Source organism: Hippopotamus amphibius, chromosome 6 (assembly GCF_030028045.1).
Source record: "Hippopotamus amphibius kiboko isolate mHipAmp2 chromosome 6, mHipAmp2.hap2, whole genome shotgun sequence".
Lineage (NCBI taxonomy): Eukaryota > Metazoa > Chordata > Mammalia > Artiodactyla > Hippopotamidae > Hippopotamus > Hippopotamus amphibius.
The window spans coordinates 115,813,128-115,832,370 of record NC_080191.1 but is presented as its reverse complement, the minus strand read 5'-3'; the positions used below and the strand labels follow the sequence as shown (position 1 = coordinate 115,832,370).

The 19,243-nt window shown below is 49.6% G+C and overlaps 1 protein-coding gene across 1 annotated transcript in view; it reads right to left on the bottom strand.

The window, feature by feature from the left end:
- Nucleotides 1-19,243, bottom strand: part of EPHB1 (EPH receptor B1) — a 429,883-nt gene that overhangs the window by 112,937 nt on the left and 297,703 nt on the right. The window contains exon 5 of the mRNA XM_057738466.1: nucleotides 13,233-13,568. Coding sequence (XP_057594449.1) covers nucleotides 13,233-13,568 — 336 coding nt within the window. The remainder of the gene's footprint in view (nucleotides 1-13,232; nucleotides 13,569-19,243) is intronic.

The following is a 19,243-nucleotide window of genomic DNA, read 5'->3' as shown; positions in this document are numbered from 1 at the left end:
ACTTTGGGACACAGTGCACTGGGACTAACTTTCCAGATGATCATTTCTGCTCTCTATCACTGGAATCAACTATTTAGGGCACATGTCCTATTTTAAGCTTCTTCCCACTGTGTTAGGACACACTAGATATTCAATACCTTTACTGGAATGATTGTGGGCTCTTCCCAAATGTGCTGGAAGTAAAAGGAGTCAGAAAATCACATACTTGCATCGAACACGGGCATAGGCCTCTAAAGGAGAAAGATGGGGGGTGGGGGGGGCGGGGAGGCAGGGTTGTGATTCTGCAGCCTGCACCTGGGAAGGAGTAGGGAGTCGGTCTGAATATAGCGCTCCCAGGGGAGTGGGGACTGACGTGCTCCTAGATGGCAAGGCAGAAACTGGCGAGGCTGGGGCCATTCCCATCTCACTGGGATGTTTCAACTGAAAAGTTACCCTAACATGAGTGGTTTTCTAACTCCTTTTCTTTTTAAGCTGTGAAATCCTTTCTCCCAAGAAAAGATTCTCTGAAGCATAAAGTGTGAGGCAGAACGATGCAGTGCTGCTCTGGGTGAATCAGAAGCAAGGGTCCCAGAGCCCCGAGGCCAGTCCCTTTTCTATCTCCCCGGCCCAGACTCTGAAGGTCTCACAGAGAGATTCAAAATTTTCAGGTAGCTTCTGGAAGTCCCCTTGACACCTTGGATTAAATTATGTGAGTTCCTAAAAGGCATGGGTGATGAGATTGGATGGGAGGAGTTGGGGATGGTGGGCTATGTCCTTATATGGAAAACATCCTTCAGAAAAAACTAAGATCTGTATTTAAATGCTAGGTAAAGACATCAGGCCCAATAGTACTGAAGACAAAGGAGAATAATTTGCACACAGATGAATTGTGCAAATGACGAACTGTGCGTACAGGATTCGTGTTTCTTCTGACATCCCTATTCTAGCAGAGAACTTTGTTGAGAAGGTACTGCTTAGATAACAGGTACCCCCTCCGCTGATGAAAACTCATTTCATTGCACAAATATGCTTGAATTTTACATTAGGAAGCCTGACTCATTAAATATTTTTGGGGCAGTAACACTTCTGGTCAAAGTAGATTAAACAAATAAACAATTAGTTTGGAGACTGGGTATGAATACAAAGGCAGAATTCATTATTTTTCTAATTGTTTTCCCCTAGTGTGGACACCGGCTTCTTTGCTTTTGCTCTGGGCTGTGCCTTGAGATGACCCTGACACCTTCCAATCTCCTTCTCTGCCTTAATTCCCCCGGGGACAGAGGACTGCTATGGGTGGGCGGCATCCGTTCGATGCTGTTGTAGAATACTGGCTGAGTCTGCTCATGGGCTCAACCAAGGGTGAGTGGGCGAGAGAGTGAGGGCTTCCAGCCTGGGCGACTGTCAGCCCCACACCCCCAGAGAGGTGCTTCCTTCACGGGTCCATCCGCTAAGGCCTCGGTTCTAAGCCAAGGGAGCATGTGACAGTGGGGGCTGGGGGCTGCTCAGGGTTTGTGGGTTTACAGCAGAGGCCCTAGTTCCTGATATTGCCTCTGGCTGGGGTGGGCTCTTTCTTGGGACCATCTACCCGAGGCTGCTAGTTCTCAAAACACGCTCCCGGGTCAGCATCGCCCGAGAACCGCTGAGAAATGCAGAATCTTGAGCCCCAGCCCAGACCTACTGAATCAGAAACCCTGGAGGTGGAGCCCAACAACCTGGGCTGTAACAAGCCCTCCAGGGGACTCTGAGGCAGGCTCAAGTCCGAAAACAGTTTGTCTAGACATCTAGAAATCAGAATGTGACATTTTAAAAGGACATCCGAGGTCATTCAGTTTTCTGTCAACTCTTACCACTTATGGATTATAGCACTGAGGGTGAGAGAGAGAAACTGACTTCCCTAGGTCCCCAGCAGGCTGGAGCAGAGCCGGAAACAGCCTGGCTCCTGTCCCTGAGAAGGATGCCGGCTCTCCCTCCCCTCCCCCTACACTCAAGCACCCAACATTTTCAGAGCCCCTGAAAAATACCCGGCATGGGGAAGGGGTGCGGTCAGGGTCACAGCATTCATGGGTGGGTGCTGCCCTCTGGGACCCCTGATCCCTCCGAGAGATCAGGGGTCCCAACAGAGGTGGGCATGTGCAGAACTCTGTGACAGGAGGATGAGGCATCCTGGCTAGCATGGTCCTGGGGCGCCTCTTCCCCCTGGGTCGCCCCTGCCTGGTACTTTCCCTCTGCTCCTTCTTCCTCCTGGGGAGCCCGAAGGTGTGCCGGTAAAAGGGAGCAAACCCGAATACCGTGCCTGTGGTGGCAGAAAGCTGTGAGGGGACTCGTGAGAGATGGGGGCTCTTGTCAGGTGATGCCTGTCCTACCCAGGCAGATGCCCCCCGGGTGGCTCTGAGGGTGGCTGGGGCAGGCCACTCAGCTCCGCCTCCCGCAGGCCTGTTGGCCTTTCTCCAGGTGTGTGGAATGTTTGATCACAGAAGGCAGTTCCGGCACTGGCATAGCCACAGGAGAGAGCAGATGACACCCGTGTGCCCCGTTACTCCCTGGTTCTCACCCAACGCGTTCAGCAAGGCACCCACCACCACCACCCGAAGCCTGACATCACTGCCACCGCCACCAGGCAGGGATGCCGCCCCTGCAGCCACTGTGACCTTCCTCCCGCAGACTGGAGGGCAAAGTCTTCTGGTCTTAGGGCCGAGAGCCCGCCTCCTGCAAGCAGGTTTCCACCTGCACTGCCCATCTGTGAGCCCTCCTTGCACCCACATCCCCACTGCGTTCAGGGCCTCCTTCCCCTTGACCCTGACTTCCTCCTCCGCCACTTGCTCACCCCTGCCCACCCCCGCCCGTCCCTGCCCCATGCTCTCCAAAACGGCTGCTCAAGAACCAGGAAACTCCCCCATGGCCTCCACTTGGCTCTTGCCAGAAGGTTCCCTCCAGGCCAGCTGTCCCTGCAGACCCCTCTGCCCCGCAGCTCTCTCCGGCATGGCAGTTTATGACTTTACACCCCACACACCTCAGGGTCAGGAGGTGGGCTTTGTCCTTCTTGCGTCCCAGCCACCACTGCTCACCATCCCCCACATCCTCTGTAAAAATGCTGTTCAGTTGGGCTTCTTCTTCCTGAGCCTGGGACTGCAGTGCACTCCCTCCCACATCACTCCCTGACTCACAGAAGGCCTGGGCTTCCATCGCTGTCTTCTTCTTGGTCTGAGCCTCACTCTCCTGCCGGTGACTCCGATGTCCACTGAGCAGACACGCACTCCCCGACCCCCACCGCTCCTCCATGTCTGCCCCTCCCCCAGACACTTGGACTTGGCCTTGCCTAAAGTTGCTCCAATTTCAATGCCATACTTCAAGTATACTTCTTGAATGCGAGCATCCTGCCCAGGGCAACCTCTGATGAGCCTCCCGCGACCTCATCTGACTCTTTTGACCTTTGTTTCCGTAAGCTGCGTAGCCCTCTCCTAATTTATCTGCCATGTCATCCAGCTTGCATTCCATTTTGCAACAGTGTCATTGACAATGCTCCCCAAAGCCTCAGGTGTGAGGTGCCTTTATCCTTCCATAGGACACAACCAGCAAAACTCAACCGGAGAGAGACCCACCATCCTCTTCCTGCAGGGTCTGCCCTGAGCAGCCAGGCACTGCTGAGAAAGCCTCAGAACAGGGCAAATGGGCAGCTTTGTAAATATAAGACCACCAACCTCAAATAAGCCTTCAAAACACTTTCTGGAAATGCTGAATTTCTCTGGTCAATTCCATCTCCCATTTTCTGTAGCGGACTACCTAACTTTTTTCATTCTCCTCAACCCTTCAACCCCAATGTCTTCTCTTTCACTCTCAGCAACCAAGCTTATCGCCTACCTACAGAGAAAATAGAAGCCTTAATGTCCAACTGCATAAATAATACCTCGACTCGGGGACTCAAAATCTCCTCAAATCACACATGTGCAGAACCAAACCTGCTGTCCCTGTGCACTTCTGGGAGGCCCTGGCATGTCTCCTATGTATTTGCAAACCATCCGCTCATTCTTCTGCTTTGGTTTCTTGGTTTTCCACGTGGGCTGCCTCCAAGAGCCCCCTAGGAAAGCTGCTCACTGAGCCAGACCTCCAGGGCTCCCCCTGCTGAGCTGTGGGCCTGTGCAACAGGGTTCCCCTGTGCTCCCTGAGGCAGCACCCACCCAACTTCCCTGGGCCCGCTTCCCTGAGCTGCAGCACCTCCTTGGGAGACTCAGGGCTGCCAATTTGTGCCTCGAACCTTGGCGGCCCTCCTGCAAATCCACCTTCCTTGCCCTCCTTGTCCTCACTCCCTTCTCGGGCATCAGATGAGCCAACAGACACCAGGAGGCCCTGTCTCCACCCAGTCCCCAACACACCCACCTCCTTACAAGCTTCCCTCCCCACATGCAAACCCGTTCCTGCAAACAAATGCCAGCCCGCTGGCTGATGAGGCACCAGCGGACTGTGAACATTATGTCAGACCTAACAGGACTTCCCGGGACACACAGGACACCGCGCTAAGGTGCAGGGGTTACTGGAGCAGTGAGACCTGGTGTTTTCCCTCTGGAGCCCTCGGTCTATCAGGAAAAATACGGCCCAGGCACACAAAAAACTCCTGCATGTTCAAGAACTCACGCGCTGTCCTTATAACTTGTACAGCTCGGAGAAGGACAATACACACATGGGGCAGACAGGTTCACAGGGGCATGAATGGGTACTTGTTCCCCTGAACTCTTCTGGATACATAAAGAATTTACTCTGTCCCAAAAAAAGAAAGAAAGAAAGAAAAAGAGAATAGAAGAGAGAAAAGAAGAAAAGAAAAGAAAAAAGAAAAGAAAAGAAAAGAAAAGAAAAGAAAAGAAAAGAAAAGAAAAGAAAAGAAAAGAAAAGAAAAAGAAACACACACACATTTTAAATTCCCAGGGCTCAGTTCTATAGCTGATGTTGTCCTGCAGCTCGGCTCTCAGAAGGAAACGGATTCCAAGGCCTGGGGGGCGAGCCAAAAGTCCCCCTTGCAGTGGAAAATACTTGTGGTCCGGCATTGCCTTTATTTACCCAGAACATTTAATATGCCTTTTTTCCCCATCTTTCACATCCGCTCAGAGAAGATGTTAATTTTCTGAAATTAAACACTTAGCTTGATTACTGTTTTGTTAATTGCTGCATTCAAAAACCCCTGGTGCTCCTGCCTGTTTAACATGGATGGTGCTGTGAAAATGATAGGCGCAGAGCCGGCGTGCAGGTGGACAGACAGCAGCGTTGCAATTGCCACCCGACACCCCCACTGGTGCCTGCTGGAGCAGCTGGGACCCTGCCTGCGGGGGAGAGGGCAGCCCAGCCTGGGCGTAGCAGTGTGTCTCCCACAGGGCTGTGTTTTGGGAGGACAGTACACCTGGGAAGTCCAGGTCTCACCAACATCTGGGAGAATGTGGGGTCTTAACTCCAATCCCAGTGCCCACCCAGAGATGCGAGAGGAAGGAAAGACCACAGAGAGAGCAAGCCACACCATCTGTTGATGCCTGAGATGAGTTTAAGAAGAATAGCGGCATCCGTTCATACATTTATTTGATAACTTATTGATTCATTCATGAACATTTCTTGAATGCTGTTATTTCAGGCACCAAGCTAGACACTGGGGAACAACAGCCACTCAGATGGATACAGGGCACACTCTCCTGGAGATGACAGTCGGCTCATGAAACTGACATTCGCCAGAGGAGCAAGGAACAGACTCGTCGCTGGCCTCCTCCTCCCTCCCATCCCCCTTGCCTCGGCCGCAACGCAAACAGAAACTATCTCCTAATCCAACTAGAGCTTCCCTCTGTGATGAGGGTGACAATGATCTCATTTGGACCTTGAACACGGGAAGGAACTTACCACATCTCCCTGCCCTGCAGTCCCCTCTTTACTTAACAGGCGGAGTATGTAGATCCCCTGGCCCAAGTGATCGTAAAACGCGCAAACAGGTCCCCGAGGCCCATGGTGCCCTCCAGTCATCCTCACAGCGACACAGCTGTTCTGGGGCTGTTGGCCGCATCACTAGGCACTGCTCAGGACCTGGAACAGGGAGCATTCCTGAGCCCAACCACCGCGTGGCCCAGCCCATGAAATCTGTCCATAAGAAGCTCCAGTTGGTCAGATAACAAATAGTAAAACATCCCACCCGGCACTGTTCCTGCACCTCGGATTGAAATGCTGTCCAGCAATGGCATGTGATCACACCCTAACTTTTGCAAAGTGAGAGCTGACACCTCAGCGGGTTGTGGTACCCAGAGTCCGGCTGAGATCCCCCTTGGTGACCTTCTGGGCCTCTGAGCTCAGTCTCAGTGAGTGCTGGGGACCAGCACGTGAGCTCCCCAAGGCACAGACTCTTGTCTGTGCTGTTTGCTCCTGTGTTTCTTGTGTCTGGAGCAGTGAATGACACACAGAAGACTTCAATAAATATTTGTTGAGTAAGTGAATGGGAGCCGCTGGAAGCAGAAGCCAAGGAGTCAGCATGTGGAAGGCAGTCACAAGGATTTTGAATGAATGAATGCATTTCCAAAGTTAACATGTGTAAACAAGCAAATAAACCCCCCTTTGAATCTCACTGTGCTCCTCTGACAGCAACAGGGCTTCTGGTAACATCCTAAGCTCATTCCCTTAAGTTTTCCTTCTAGGAGCCACAGAGAAGGAAGATACCTGGTCCCCTGGCTGATCTGGAGAGAGCAACTGCCTACCTGTGGACCACCAGGATGTATCTGTGATCACTACACATCAACCTCGTATGTAGGGACTAAAGGAGCCTGGCAAATACTTGTCAAGGCTCTGTGCCTAGTGCTGTGGGTGCCTCTCTCATGAAGCTGGGGTCTGGAAAGTCTGATTCTCTGCAGAGCTCACCATCTAGTGGAGAACCCAAGGCTGCCAGGAGTAGAAGGCCGTGACTTCGGTCAAGGGCAATGCTATGTGCTGACCTGCTCAGCTCAATAGACAACAACCCCTGTTTGCAAAAGGAAGGACCTCTCCGAGGCGATTTAGAAGTTCCTTCTCAGGCCAGGACTTAAGAAACAATAAAAATAACCTTTTCGGAATTAACGATGAGAAGAAAACAATAAGATGAACTATGAAATTGAATTAAGAACAGTGAAATTTTCATTCGCTCAAGCTTTATTTTAGCTTTTCATTATTAATGTCAATGAAAGTTTTCCTTAAAGTCATTCCCATCTTTCTGATGTTCTGACTCAATCTTTTTTCTCTGCTCTGGAGAAAATTTCACCTGCTAATTTCCAATGAGACCATCCCTTAAAAACAGACTAGTTTCAGCATATGGATCTCAACACTCTAAATTTTTACAGGCAGCAGTGTAATATTGTTTTAATATTTAATTTTGAGATTTACATAATATCTTTCCTCCAAAGAGCTCAATATATTGCAATATCATAAAATTCCTTTTCATATTCAAAGATTATTCTTTATGCATGCAAATACTATATTTAACCAAGGAATAATGCAAATTAGGTGATGTGTTCAGAGGAATTGGTGGGCTGGGTAATTCACTTTTGTTGAAAAGCAGCGTCTCTGAGTGACTTTAATTGTCTAGGAACTTCAAAAACGCCTTAAAAATGGACAAAATGTAGGGGCTTGTGACAATTGACAGAGCAGTGTAGTATGTCTTAGATTAAAATTACGTAACAGCTGTGTCTGTGTTGCAGGCACAGTGGATATGTTAGTGTTTCACATGCAGTCAGCACAGCAGGCCATACGTGAACTGTGCATAATATAAATGTCAAATATAAATGCTGCTAGTGCCGCACACGAGGAAGGGAAAGTGCTGCTTCTCCAAACACACGATGAGGAAAGACAGTCAGGCTCCTCTGAGCGGCAGGAGGAGCCTGTGCCGGTACACAGGTTCTGTTCCATCCCTGCCCGCTTCCTTAACCCCCTGGGACACAGATTTCACTGCTCTCCTTTCTGGTGTCTACTCCTTCCCTGAAGAGTGGCCAAACAGATATCTGTCATTTATCCAATCTAGGTGACATCAGTCCCAAACAAAGGGACCACGGGGCTTGGAAGGAAACAATCTAGGGGGAAAAAGCCCAGCAAATTGCTGTCTGGCTCAGGACATATTCTTGGAAATGATGCTTATCTCCCAGTCCATCACGCAGTTTGCAAAGTGATTTTTCTATCCCCTGTCTCATTTGCTTGTCACACAGCACTAGGAACCAGGTGTCATTACTCCCATCTTACTGCTGAGAAAGGAGGGGTCATGGCAATTCAATGAACTTTCATGAGTCACGCGAGGAGCAGAGAGAGGCACCAACCCCAGGACTCCTCTCCCCGCTGCACAGCTGTCACCGTGAGCCCAGGAGTCAGGGAAGGTGACTGCCCTGCAGTGGGATGAGATGGTACACACAGCACACTCACCATTCAAGCCTGGATAAATCAGAGTAGCCCTCTGAATCACAGGCTGCAAACTACAGCTAAATGGCCAAATCCAGAATTGGATTTGTTTGGCTCTCAAGTGCTTTAAAATTTTCTAATTTGTTGTCAACATTTTTAATCTGGGTTTTCAGCTTATAAGATCTGGCAGTGCTGGGTATGGCACCACTTGCCGGAGCTGAGTAGGGGCTGCCCCTGTTCTTCACTTCGGTTCCCTAGAATCCCCATCACTCCCTCTTGTCTGCCTCCTGGCCTTGTATTGCTCCTCTCCATTACCTGCCTGGCCTCATGGGTCTCTGAGTGTGTTCTCCCTGGCTTAGATGCACCCAAATTTACTGACTTTATTTTACCACTCTACTAGTTGATTTTATAGATGTGCTGGTCCGATTCGTCTTACTTATTTTTTCCAAGATTTCCACTGAGCTCCTCTTCCCCAACTCTGACACTCTGAGTCTAGTTGGCAGAAAAGAGAAGTAAAGTTTGTCATTCACTTTAATTCTCTCTGACAGCCAGATGATCTGGCCATCAGTCTGAACCCGGGGCCAGGTGCCAGAGAGTGACTGCAGGAGTTAGTGGTGATAACAACCTCTGCAGATCGCTTGGCCACTGGAACCAAGAGAGTTCTACCTGATTTGGTCTATTTTAAACTCAAGGCAGCCGTATTCAGCGCAAGGCTGCATCCCTAAAGACCTCACGTAAATCTGAGCTTGCATAATTCATGGCCAACCCTGACCAAAGATGATGGACATTTTTTTTGACAGCTAAAGTGGCCCAGCTATGTGGCAATAGCTTAGAGGGAGCTTACAACTTACACAGCTCATCATAATGTGATTTTTGATCAGTGTGAGGATAAAATGGCCACAAACCTGAGGATGAAACCCAGAAACATCATTTTCTGGCTGTGAGATGCTGAGCAAATTTCAAAAGCTCTCTGACCCCGTTTTCTTCACCTGATCCACCTGATTTTTGGAAAGGACTTGGTCGGGACTTGGCACATTGGAGGTGCTCAAAAGTGGTAGTCCTCTGCCCCAGCCCTGTGGGCTGGATGAGAATCCCATCCTGATATTCTCCAAGTGATACAAGATCCTTCAGTGGTCTGACTCTATACCTACTGGAGTCGCAACAGAAGGAGATGGAGGCTCTCTGGATCTCAGGATTCAACAGACCCTTTAGTGTCCCCCCATCACGCTTGTTTCCAAAGGAAGAATTATATCTAATATGTACCCAGTGGATGAAAAGATGACTACAAAATCTCCTCAGATCACAAGCCTAGGGCCAAGAGACGTCTCTTGGTGACTTTTTCTGACGGACTGATGCCAACCATAACGCTTTTTGTCGGGTACCTAAATCAGCTAAGATGAGCTGCCTGCCTCCATTGGGCAGGGCTCATGAGAGCAACGTGACACAGCATCAATGCAGCATATCTGGGCAGCCCCGAGAAAGGAAAGCATGACAATCCTGCCTCTGCTCGACAGTAGGAGGGCACACCCAGCCACAGACACGGTCCACAGCTCCTAAACAAAGGAGGAACCAGCCCAGAGCAGCGAGCTGCCTCCCAGGATAGATCCTGATGTTTGGATCAGGTCCAAAGCCCTTGGCAGCCAACTTGTCTAAACCCTTCTCTCATGTGACCCTTACATCCATTGTCAGGATCCAATTCATCTTGGGAACAACTCAGACCCCTCAACAATCACACACCTAACTCCCACCTCCATCCAGAGGCAGGGGGAAGCCTTTCATGGCTCAGTGTCAGAGAAAATCATGGAAGGGTAACCAGGCTGCACACTGAGGTCTGCTCCTCTCCGCAGGATGGCATTGGTTGGCTCTGAATAACTCCCCTGTGCTTGCAGGCTATGACTTGGGGAGCCCAGAGGGACTGCCCACCTTTTAGGGCAGGAAACAGAAGGCAGAAACAGCATGGATGGCCTGCCGACCCTCCTTCCAGTCCTAGATTCCCCAAATCCCTTTAAGTTTCTGCTTGCTTATCAGAAAAATGGGAACAATGAGGTACAAGTCACAGGGCAATTATGAAGATCAAATAAGTCCATGTTTCCAAAGTTGTTTGTCAACTCTAAAGAGATGCAAACATGAATAATAACTATTACTCACCTACTCCTCAATCAGGACCCACTCAATCGTCCCCTGCCATTTCAGTGTGGACTGTTCCAGGCAGGGAATAGATATTCAATAAACACTTAGCAGCTGACTTAATGATTGATTCCAAGACTGCTCTTGGTCAAATTCTTCACCTACCATCTACCTCCTCCTGACCCAAACAGTAGGACAGATGTGGCCACAGGTACTGACAAGGGTCACACCATACCTGGAGGTCAGGGTGGGGAGACTGACCTGGATCTCACCCAGAGTGGAAGAGCCCAGGGGTGCCCTGGAAAGGGGACAGACATATCATGACTTCAGGGTGATACAGAGGTTCATCCACCTCATCCCTTAATGGAGCTGAGTGAGTCTCTAGGGATGTTACAATGCCTGTTATTCAGTCTCTCTTTCATCTCTTAGAAAATCGGCAGCTTCCATTCGTGTTTCTAAACTCTTCTTGCAGAGGTACAGCCTCAAGTGTTTATTTTGAATGTTCTCATCTTTTTAGGCAAATCACCTGTGGGTTGAAAGTGATCTGCATTCACATGTGGACTCACCAAAGCAGCATCATGTCCCTCAGAGCCCCGCAGCCCACGGAAGAAAGACCACTGCTTACCTTGACCTTTATTTTATAATAACCATATGCCAACAGGAAGCAGTTGTAAACTTTCTGACACCCAAGTTCCAGAATTCCCGAAGAGAAATCGTAGATTGAATGGTGACAATGGAGATGGGACTACAAGATCAGGGAAGATTAGAATAAAGGGCCCATCAGAGGGGGAACACAGAGCACAGTGCTCCTAGGGGGTGAACGGGTGAGGACAAAAGTACTTTGAATATTGGTGACCCAGGGTCCCTCGTAGGAGCCCTGGTCCCTCGGCTCCACGGCAGCCTGGGAAGGTGCAGATGGCAAGACAAGCAGATGGGCAGGTTCGGGAATAGCAGGGGAAGGGAACGGAGGGGCAGAAATCAAAGCAACCCAATGTAAGTGGCAGGTTTGTTCACACATGCTTAGAGAGAGAGAAAAGACAGCCAAGCCCAGCGTAACATGACAGCCTGGCAGGATTATTATTCCCAGAAGCTGGGCCACTAAAATATTTCAGCCAGTTTTCTGCCTTAAACTCTCCAAGGGAAATACTGCTAACAAAGGCTGCCCATGTTACGTGCTCATCGTGATGCAGAAATTACCATCCCCTTCTCTTCGGGTAAGACAGGCTGTCACAACCTTTGTCTCCATGGCGCCGGGGCTGTGGTCACCAGCTGGAGGCTTCCACACTTCCACTCTTATTTTCTCACTACACACGTATGCATGTAAACACGTGACCACATGCATACACACAAACATGCACACACGAACACACACACGCTCACAGCAACAACGCAGCCATCTGGACAGCCACGCTCTCCGACGACACCTTTTTTTCTTCTCCGTTTTGACAGCTTAAACCCCAGAATCATCTGCCATCAAAGATGCCTGGTATTAAAAGAGGCAGCACGAGCCTGAGGATGGGGAGGTGAGGAGTAGGAAAGGATGGAGAAGACCAGATGAGGTCAAGAATTGGGAGCTACGTGGAGGGAGAGACAGCAAAGAGAAATGCTCGGCTCCTGCTATTCCACTAACAAGCTGTCCTTTTAGAACTTGTTGATTGAGAAAAATCCATAATTCCAAGTAAGACCATGGTCCACTGCCTATGAACCCCATCACTGCCTATAGACGTGATCTTCACGTCCCCTCCGCAGCCTTGCTCCATCCCCCCATGGGGGAGATCGCTCATTTCTCTCTATTTCCTTTGGTATTTATTACACGTGTACAGCACACGATGCTTAGAATACACCACCTCACAGCTCTGTACTTTGTGTCTATGTCCCGGAAATTCTTCAGTTAATGAGTTTCACGGGAGGAACAATGGTGTCCAAGTATTGCTGTATCCCTCAGTGTCTAATCCACAGCTCGGCACACAGCGGATGCTGAATAACTGTCTGAATAATGAGTGAATAAATAAATAAGTGAGTGAATGCACGAATGGACTCGTTAAATGCATATAAAAAGAAATGGATTGTTGCAAGAGGTGTGAAAAGTAATAAAGAGAAAAGGTCAGAAGAGCAAAAGATACAGAAATAAAGACAAGAGAAGAAAATGTGTTCTGAGCTGTGCATGCCACAGGACTGTACCGGCCATCAGGAGTGATCTATTGCCAACTATCTGAAGTCTCTATAACAGTGTAGCATTCATCCGAGCAAGCTGTAAAGGAGAATGCACTCTTGAATTACACGGGTTTAATTGAAAAATAATCTATGAAGGCAATACTGACTATCACATGATTTCTGGGAAGTTTCTTTCATTGGGTTTGCTAATAAAGCAGCACTGGTGTTCTCAAGATCGTGCAGTGCTTCTCCCCATCCACCCATCTACCCATCCATCCATCCATCTGTCCATTTGCCCATCCATTCTTCCAAGGACATTTGTCGAGCCCCGGCTGGATGTGCAGAGCAGTGGGTCCTGCTCCAGCTTGGATATATATCTTTGCTTTTGTACTTGGCAAAAGAAAATCTTTCAGAAACCAGTTCACTCTCAGAAGTGAAACACTAGACCTGTTTCCTCCTTGGCCACAAATGCTTCACTTGTGGGATGAGGCCTGAGGGCAGACTAACAGGATGGGTGTGGACACAGCTTTGTTCCTGCACAGGGATGGCAATCCAAGCTCGCAGACAGACAGAAGGAGCACAGACGCCTGCAGACTTACCAGCTTGGTTTGTGGTGATGTTGACAGAGACGTGTTGCGGGGGGAAGGGACTCTTGCTGGAGACCCCGTTGACGGCCTGGATATCGAAGGTGTAGGGGGTGTGGGCCCACAGGCTGCTGATGGAGACGCGGCACTCGGTCAGGCCCAGCTGCCTGGGCACAAACTCCACATTGTCGTCGCAGCGGGAGCAGCTGCGGCGGTCTGCCCGGCACTTTTTACAGATGATGTTGTAGGTGACATCATCCCGCCCACCCGTCTCCCGAGGAGGGTGCCACTCCAGAATGATGGATGTCTCATTGACGATGGAGATGACGTTACGGGGACCTGATGGGACACCTGTAGGGAGACAAAGAAAGACCCGGTGAGGTTGGGCAGAAGCGTCCTTGCCCGGCATCTCTCCATCTGTCTTTGGTATGTTCCTACTTTCATTACATACACACATCCCCTCTCCTCCCTCACCCCCAAATCTCCATGCCCCAATCCATTCTGAGAAAAAATGACAGACGGAGATGGTGACATGTCCCCAGTTCTCCTTTTAGATGTCCCCACTGGGATTTTCCTTCTTTGAATCATGTATGCCAAAGGAGAGGAGGATGGAGGACTTGGGTACCAGCCCTTCTGTTCTCAAGACCAAGCTGCATCCTCCAACCAGATTTAGTGTAAATAACATGTATGTATGCTGGACACTTATTGGATTCCTTGTCTTTTCTTAATTGGTGTAGAACTCAAGGGTTGAGGGATAGGAGTGACCCCTCATGAGCCCCATATATCCGGGTTTCCTGCATAAAATCTCACACGACCTGTGACCTATGTGATGTGTGCATGGCAGTAGGAGTGTTTCTCTGCATGCATTTAATCCCCACAAGAACCTTACTGGGAAGATACAATAATTAATTTTACAGAAAGGGAAACTAATACCAAGAATGGGGACTGGCTATAGATCACGTGGTCTTTGAGAACTGAAGTCGGCGTGGACACCACATCTTCCTCGAATGCAGATGCAGAGACTGGACTGGAGGACACGGGGTTGGGGGGGGCAGGGGGCGAAGGGGAAGCTGGGATGAAGTGAGAGAGTAGCATAGACATATATATACTACCAACTGTAAAATAGATAGCCAGTGCAAAGCTCACGTTCTTAACTCTAGCCCTGTGCTGCCTGCCAGTGAGACTATCTTTTCCTACTAAGGGAAGAACTGGCCTTACTCTGACATGGCGCTTCTAATGCTGGCGGTCAAACCTATAAATAGATAACAGGAGATTTGAACAGACTGCCTCTCCTACAAACCAGCCAGGCTCACAGGGACTCAAGGAGGGCAGCCTCTTCCCTCCAGACAGTTCTGCCCATGGCTGCTGTCCACACTCTGGCAAAGGCCGAAATGCCTTGTTGCAAAACTCTAGAAAGCCTGGTTCCCAGTAGGAGGACCAAAACGCTGCTGAATTAATAGCCACAGTCCTGATTTGGAGATTAAGTTGGAGAATCTCCTGCCCAAGAACAGAAGAGATTACAGCCTCCAGTTCCCAGGCCGAACTCTGCTTATCCTCAAAATCTACCTCTTGGAAACGGATCCCACCTGGAAGCCCCCCTTCCGACTGGTGGGCCTGCCAGAGCCGCCGCTCTGGGTAGTAATGCATTCAGAATTCACACACGTGACTGTCACCAGCTGAACAAAAACGTGTGTACAGCGGTTCATGCTGGAGACAGGAATCAAATGCCAACACACAGAATGAGGGAATAACAACAAGGTCGGGGGCACCAGGGAAGGATTCTGTGTTGAATCAGTCAACAGCAAGCAGCTAGAACAGAAAGCAAATATTAAATCGGATTCTATTAAAACATGAAAGAAAATCAGTACTGTACTATATAAAACCCATTAGGCCTGTGCTAAAGCACGACTTTCATGCACGCGAGTGACAGGGCAGGATTCATGAAGCATTTTTACTGAAGTCTTGCAAATAGTGCTCAAGAATTCCCCACCCATCTGCCCAGGGATAAACATCCATCTCTTTTGGAATCAGCGCACAGGTAATACTGGTCGGGCGGTCGGGACCGCCCTAGGTGGGCTTTTACTGGGCGTGGCCAGCCTCGTCTCAACCCACAATAATCAACATCCCTGTTGACAGGTGCCTGTCTTAGACAGGTCTGTTTGCTCGGACTGATGAGACTCAGACCACAAGCTCCCAGTGGTCAATGCCATCACTGCCTGTCTTATTGTCACAGCAGACAGCCTAGCCTCAGCCACAGGCCACTGTTTCCCACACTCATAATAATTACATTCACAGAGCACTTGCTCTACGCCAGGCATGGGGTGAATCCTTTAACCATGTTATCTTGCTGCATCCTTGGGACATCCTCTGGTTATCACTCAGAAAGCAGTCTTGGGCGGACGGGCGGAGACAGCTACTGGCAGGGAGAGTGACTGCCCACCCCTGCCACCCTTTGGAGACCTCCCCACTTCAGATACCTCCTCTCTCCCTTGAACTTCAACTTCACTCTCTCCCTTGACTCTGCTTTCTCCCCTTAAAGTTGCATAAGTCATTGCCATTTTAAAACCAAAACATGGTCTCCTGGCATTTCTTTCTCTGTGTTGCATGTTCTCTCTCCACTCTCCAGCCAAGCTTCCCCAAAGTGGAGTCCCACTTATGGGCTGTCCTCCCTGCTGAGGCAACTGCAGCCTGGTTACTCTCCCAGTCCTCTGCCATGTCTGCCTTTTTTGTGCCCCCAGGGGCAGATGGGAGGGCTCCTACTTGACAAATCCAGAGAACACAATTCAGTCCTTATCTTCCTGATGCCCTGCGTGGTCACTGGCCAGCACACGAGGATCCAACATACAGTCTGTCAGCTCTTCTCCTTTCCTCAGATCTTTCCCTTCCTCTATATCCCCACCACCTCACAGTGAAGAGCGTTGTCAATTTTCCTGCCCTACTGCAAAGCCTCACAACCAGTTCTCCAACATCACTTTGCATCTTTCCCATCCGTTCTCTTCAGCCAGGGTGTGAGTTCCAAATGTACACGGGATCATAGGGTTTTGTGTTCATACCCTAATTATTCAAAAATTCACCCTCTTTTCCATGTCCTTCAAGTCCCCATGTGGTCTTGCTGCTCTTGATCTCATCTCTGGCCACTTGGCCCTTAACCCTCATATTGTGACCGACAGGAAGATTTCCGCCATGTCCTGTGCACACTAAACTCTCGTCACGTCCCTGAGCCTCTGCACTGCATTCTCTCCTCTGTCTCGAATTCTTTTCCTTTTATCTACTTGAGGAACTCCTGCTCACCCTGCCAGATCCAGCACACTCCACCAGGAATCGTCTCTGATGCTCACAGGCATGCATCCGACCTCTGGGCTGCCATAAGCCCATTTCTAGATGCCTAGCTCAGAATCTACCATTGTACTGTGATGGGCTCTTCCTCTGTGTCCTCACATGCTGTAGCCGCCTGGTGAGCAGGGCTGGTGGCTGGTTAGTCTCTGTGATTCGAATGCTGGGCATTTTGCCTGGGGGAGGCCCCATTCCACCAGTTTTCAACCTCTGTTCAGTGTGCAAGGCTTCAGGTCACAGGTCACCCCTCACCAGCATGAGACACGATGCTCTGTGGTGGGGCCAAGGGAGGATGCGGCAGCGGCAGCAGCAGCAGGGAGGACCCCGCTTGTGCCACTAAGGGGTAGAGGCTTTGGTGAGATAAAGGTGTCCGGTGAGGGGCTGCCTCATCCCTGATCCATCGGTGTCCATGTCACCTGGGGACACCCATCCTGGTTGATACTTTCTCCATGTCTGTTCATTTGCTTCCCACTCAAGAAGAAAAGCAGTGGGTTTCCAGGAAGAATTTTTCAAGTTTATTTAGAAACAACCTTCATAGGAAGCAACGACTTCTCACTCATGGCTGCCCTCCAGAGCAAATGCATCTGTGGGGCATGAACAGGGCTCTATGGGAGACATGGTTGCTGAGTCCAGGGCTGCATCAGCCTGAACCCTTTTCTTCCAAGGAGCAGAAGCAGACATTAAGAGCCTTCCCTGGAGAGCGGACTCAGACAGCTAGGAGAACCTGCACGGTGCCTCAGCTCACAGCGCATCCTTGTGGAGGTGGTCCAAGTCTGGGCCACAAACGATGAGTAGAACCCAATTCATAACTCATTTGTTCACTCATTCACTCACTCTTTTAATAAATGCTCCTGCACTGTTCTGGGCACTCGGGAAATAGGAAAACATGAAACAGACAAGCCCCTACTCCCATGGAGCTTACATGGTGAGAAAAAACTGACAGGAAAAAAGGAAACACAGAGACAAAGGAGATGGTTCCAGATAAGAATAAGTGCCAGGAAATAAAGCCACCCCCAGGCTCAGATTGCCTGCCTGCAATGTTTAGCTCCTGTCCTTTTTGCCATGAGGCCTCTTCCAGGCCAGGAAAGCCAGGCCCAGCGTCTGGGCAGCTAAAACAATGATGGTCCCCAAGTTTGTGCTCCATGGTCCTGATGGAAAGGATGCATTCCTGCCAGTAGGCAGGTTGGGCATACCTGAAAAAAGAGTCTAATCAGAGCAGGTTTGGCCTCCGAATACATCTCCCTACAGGAAGTGCTAGGGCCACTTCCTACCCATCTAGACTGCACCCCCAGGGTTTGGGGCCCGCCCCCTGCAGAGAGCATTTGTTCAGCATCAGGGTCCCCGGTAACATCCTCAGGAAGAAGGCAAACAAAAACTTTAAAGGGGGAGTGGAGAGGGAGGGCAGAGGGAGAAGAAAATCTGCTTTCTCCATCCTCAGAAGCCCTCGGGAAGTGCACTGGCAGGGCTCAGAGCCAGGGTCTCCTTGTCTAAGCTCCCTGCTCTCTCGTCCGCATCCTCGTTTTTCTTAATTACATACAGACAGGCTTTTTGAAGCCTCTCTGATCTGTTGCCACGGTTACTACTGATGAAAGCTTCCTGCTGAAAGGGCTAGGAAAACTCAGTCCTTTTAAAGGATGGGAAAACTGCTGAGCTGTGATTCTCTGTCTGGGTGGGAGGAACACGGTGGATTCTGGGTTGTGGGGAAGGGTCTCCAGGGTCTTCCAGGATGTGCCTGAGAGGTTGCTTCAGCCTACATGGAGCATGGATGGCGTTGGGACTTCAAAGAGTTAAGCAGAAATGATCCTTCTAGAGCCACAGGGCTAGCCCAAGTGTTGTCACATGGAGATAGAATCTCCTGAATCTCCTGCTTCTTAATGTGCTTTGGGTCAGATAATTTTTTTTAAAGAATCAAGAGACAGGTGGGTGGGAGAGAGTAGGTGAGTTTATTTGTAGGTATAAAGCTGGAAATAAGAGCACTCTTGAGTAATCAAAGGGAAAATCTGCTGAAGACAGGTAATCCCTGAAAACCAATTCTTTTATCAGGAATCTTAATAAAGCCAACATTCTGGTTTTAGAATTTAGATGTGACTTTCTGGCTGGTCCAAGGTACAGAGCAGGCAGTGTCCAGCTAACTGTGCACTGCTGCTTCCAGGGTCTGTGTCCTTGTACCCCTCTCCATGGGGAGCAGGTGAGGCAATGCTCTCCTGGGAGGCCCCCCGTGCAGGCTGGAATTGGACTGCTTGCTTAAGGCCAGAGATGAGGCCCTCCCTTTTGTGTGCATGACCCCTTGAAGAATCTGATGAAAGCAACAAAGCTTTTCCTGAGAAAACTGAACATGCACTTGAACATATACATGTTTTCAGAGACTCTGAGGGGTCTCTGAAACCAACCAATGAACCTCCTAAATGTTTACAGCAACAAAGTTAAAAAATATTCTCTTGCTGGCAAACTTTAAGGATGTGGACTTCTAAGCCTTAATTTTCTCATCTGAAAAGTGGTAGTTTTGAGGATTTAATGAGACAGGAAGTCCAGGGAGTTTAGCTGTGTGGTTGGTACACAGAAAACCTCAGTTAATGTCAGCTGCTATTAGTATTAGTATTGTCCCTATTGGGTGATCTGGAACCCTATCCCACTCATCGAACTGAGACTAATCTATTTTAGCCACTTGTTCGTTGAGCAGAAACCCTGATGCC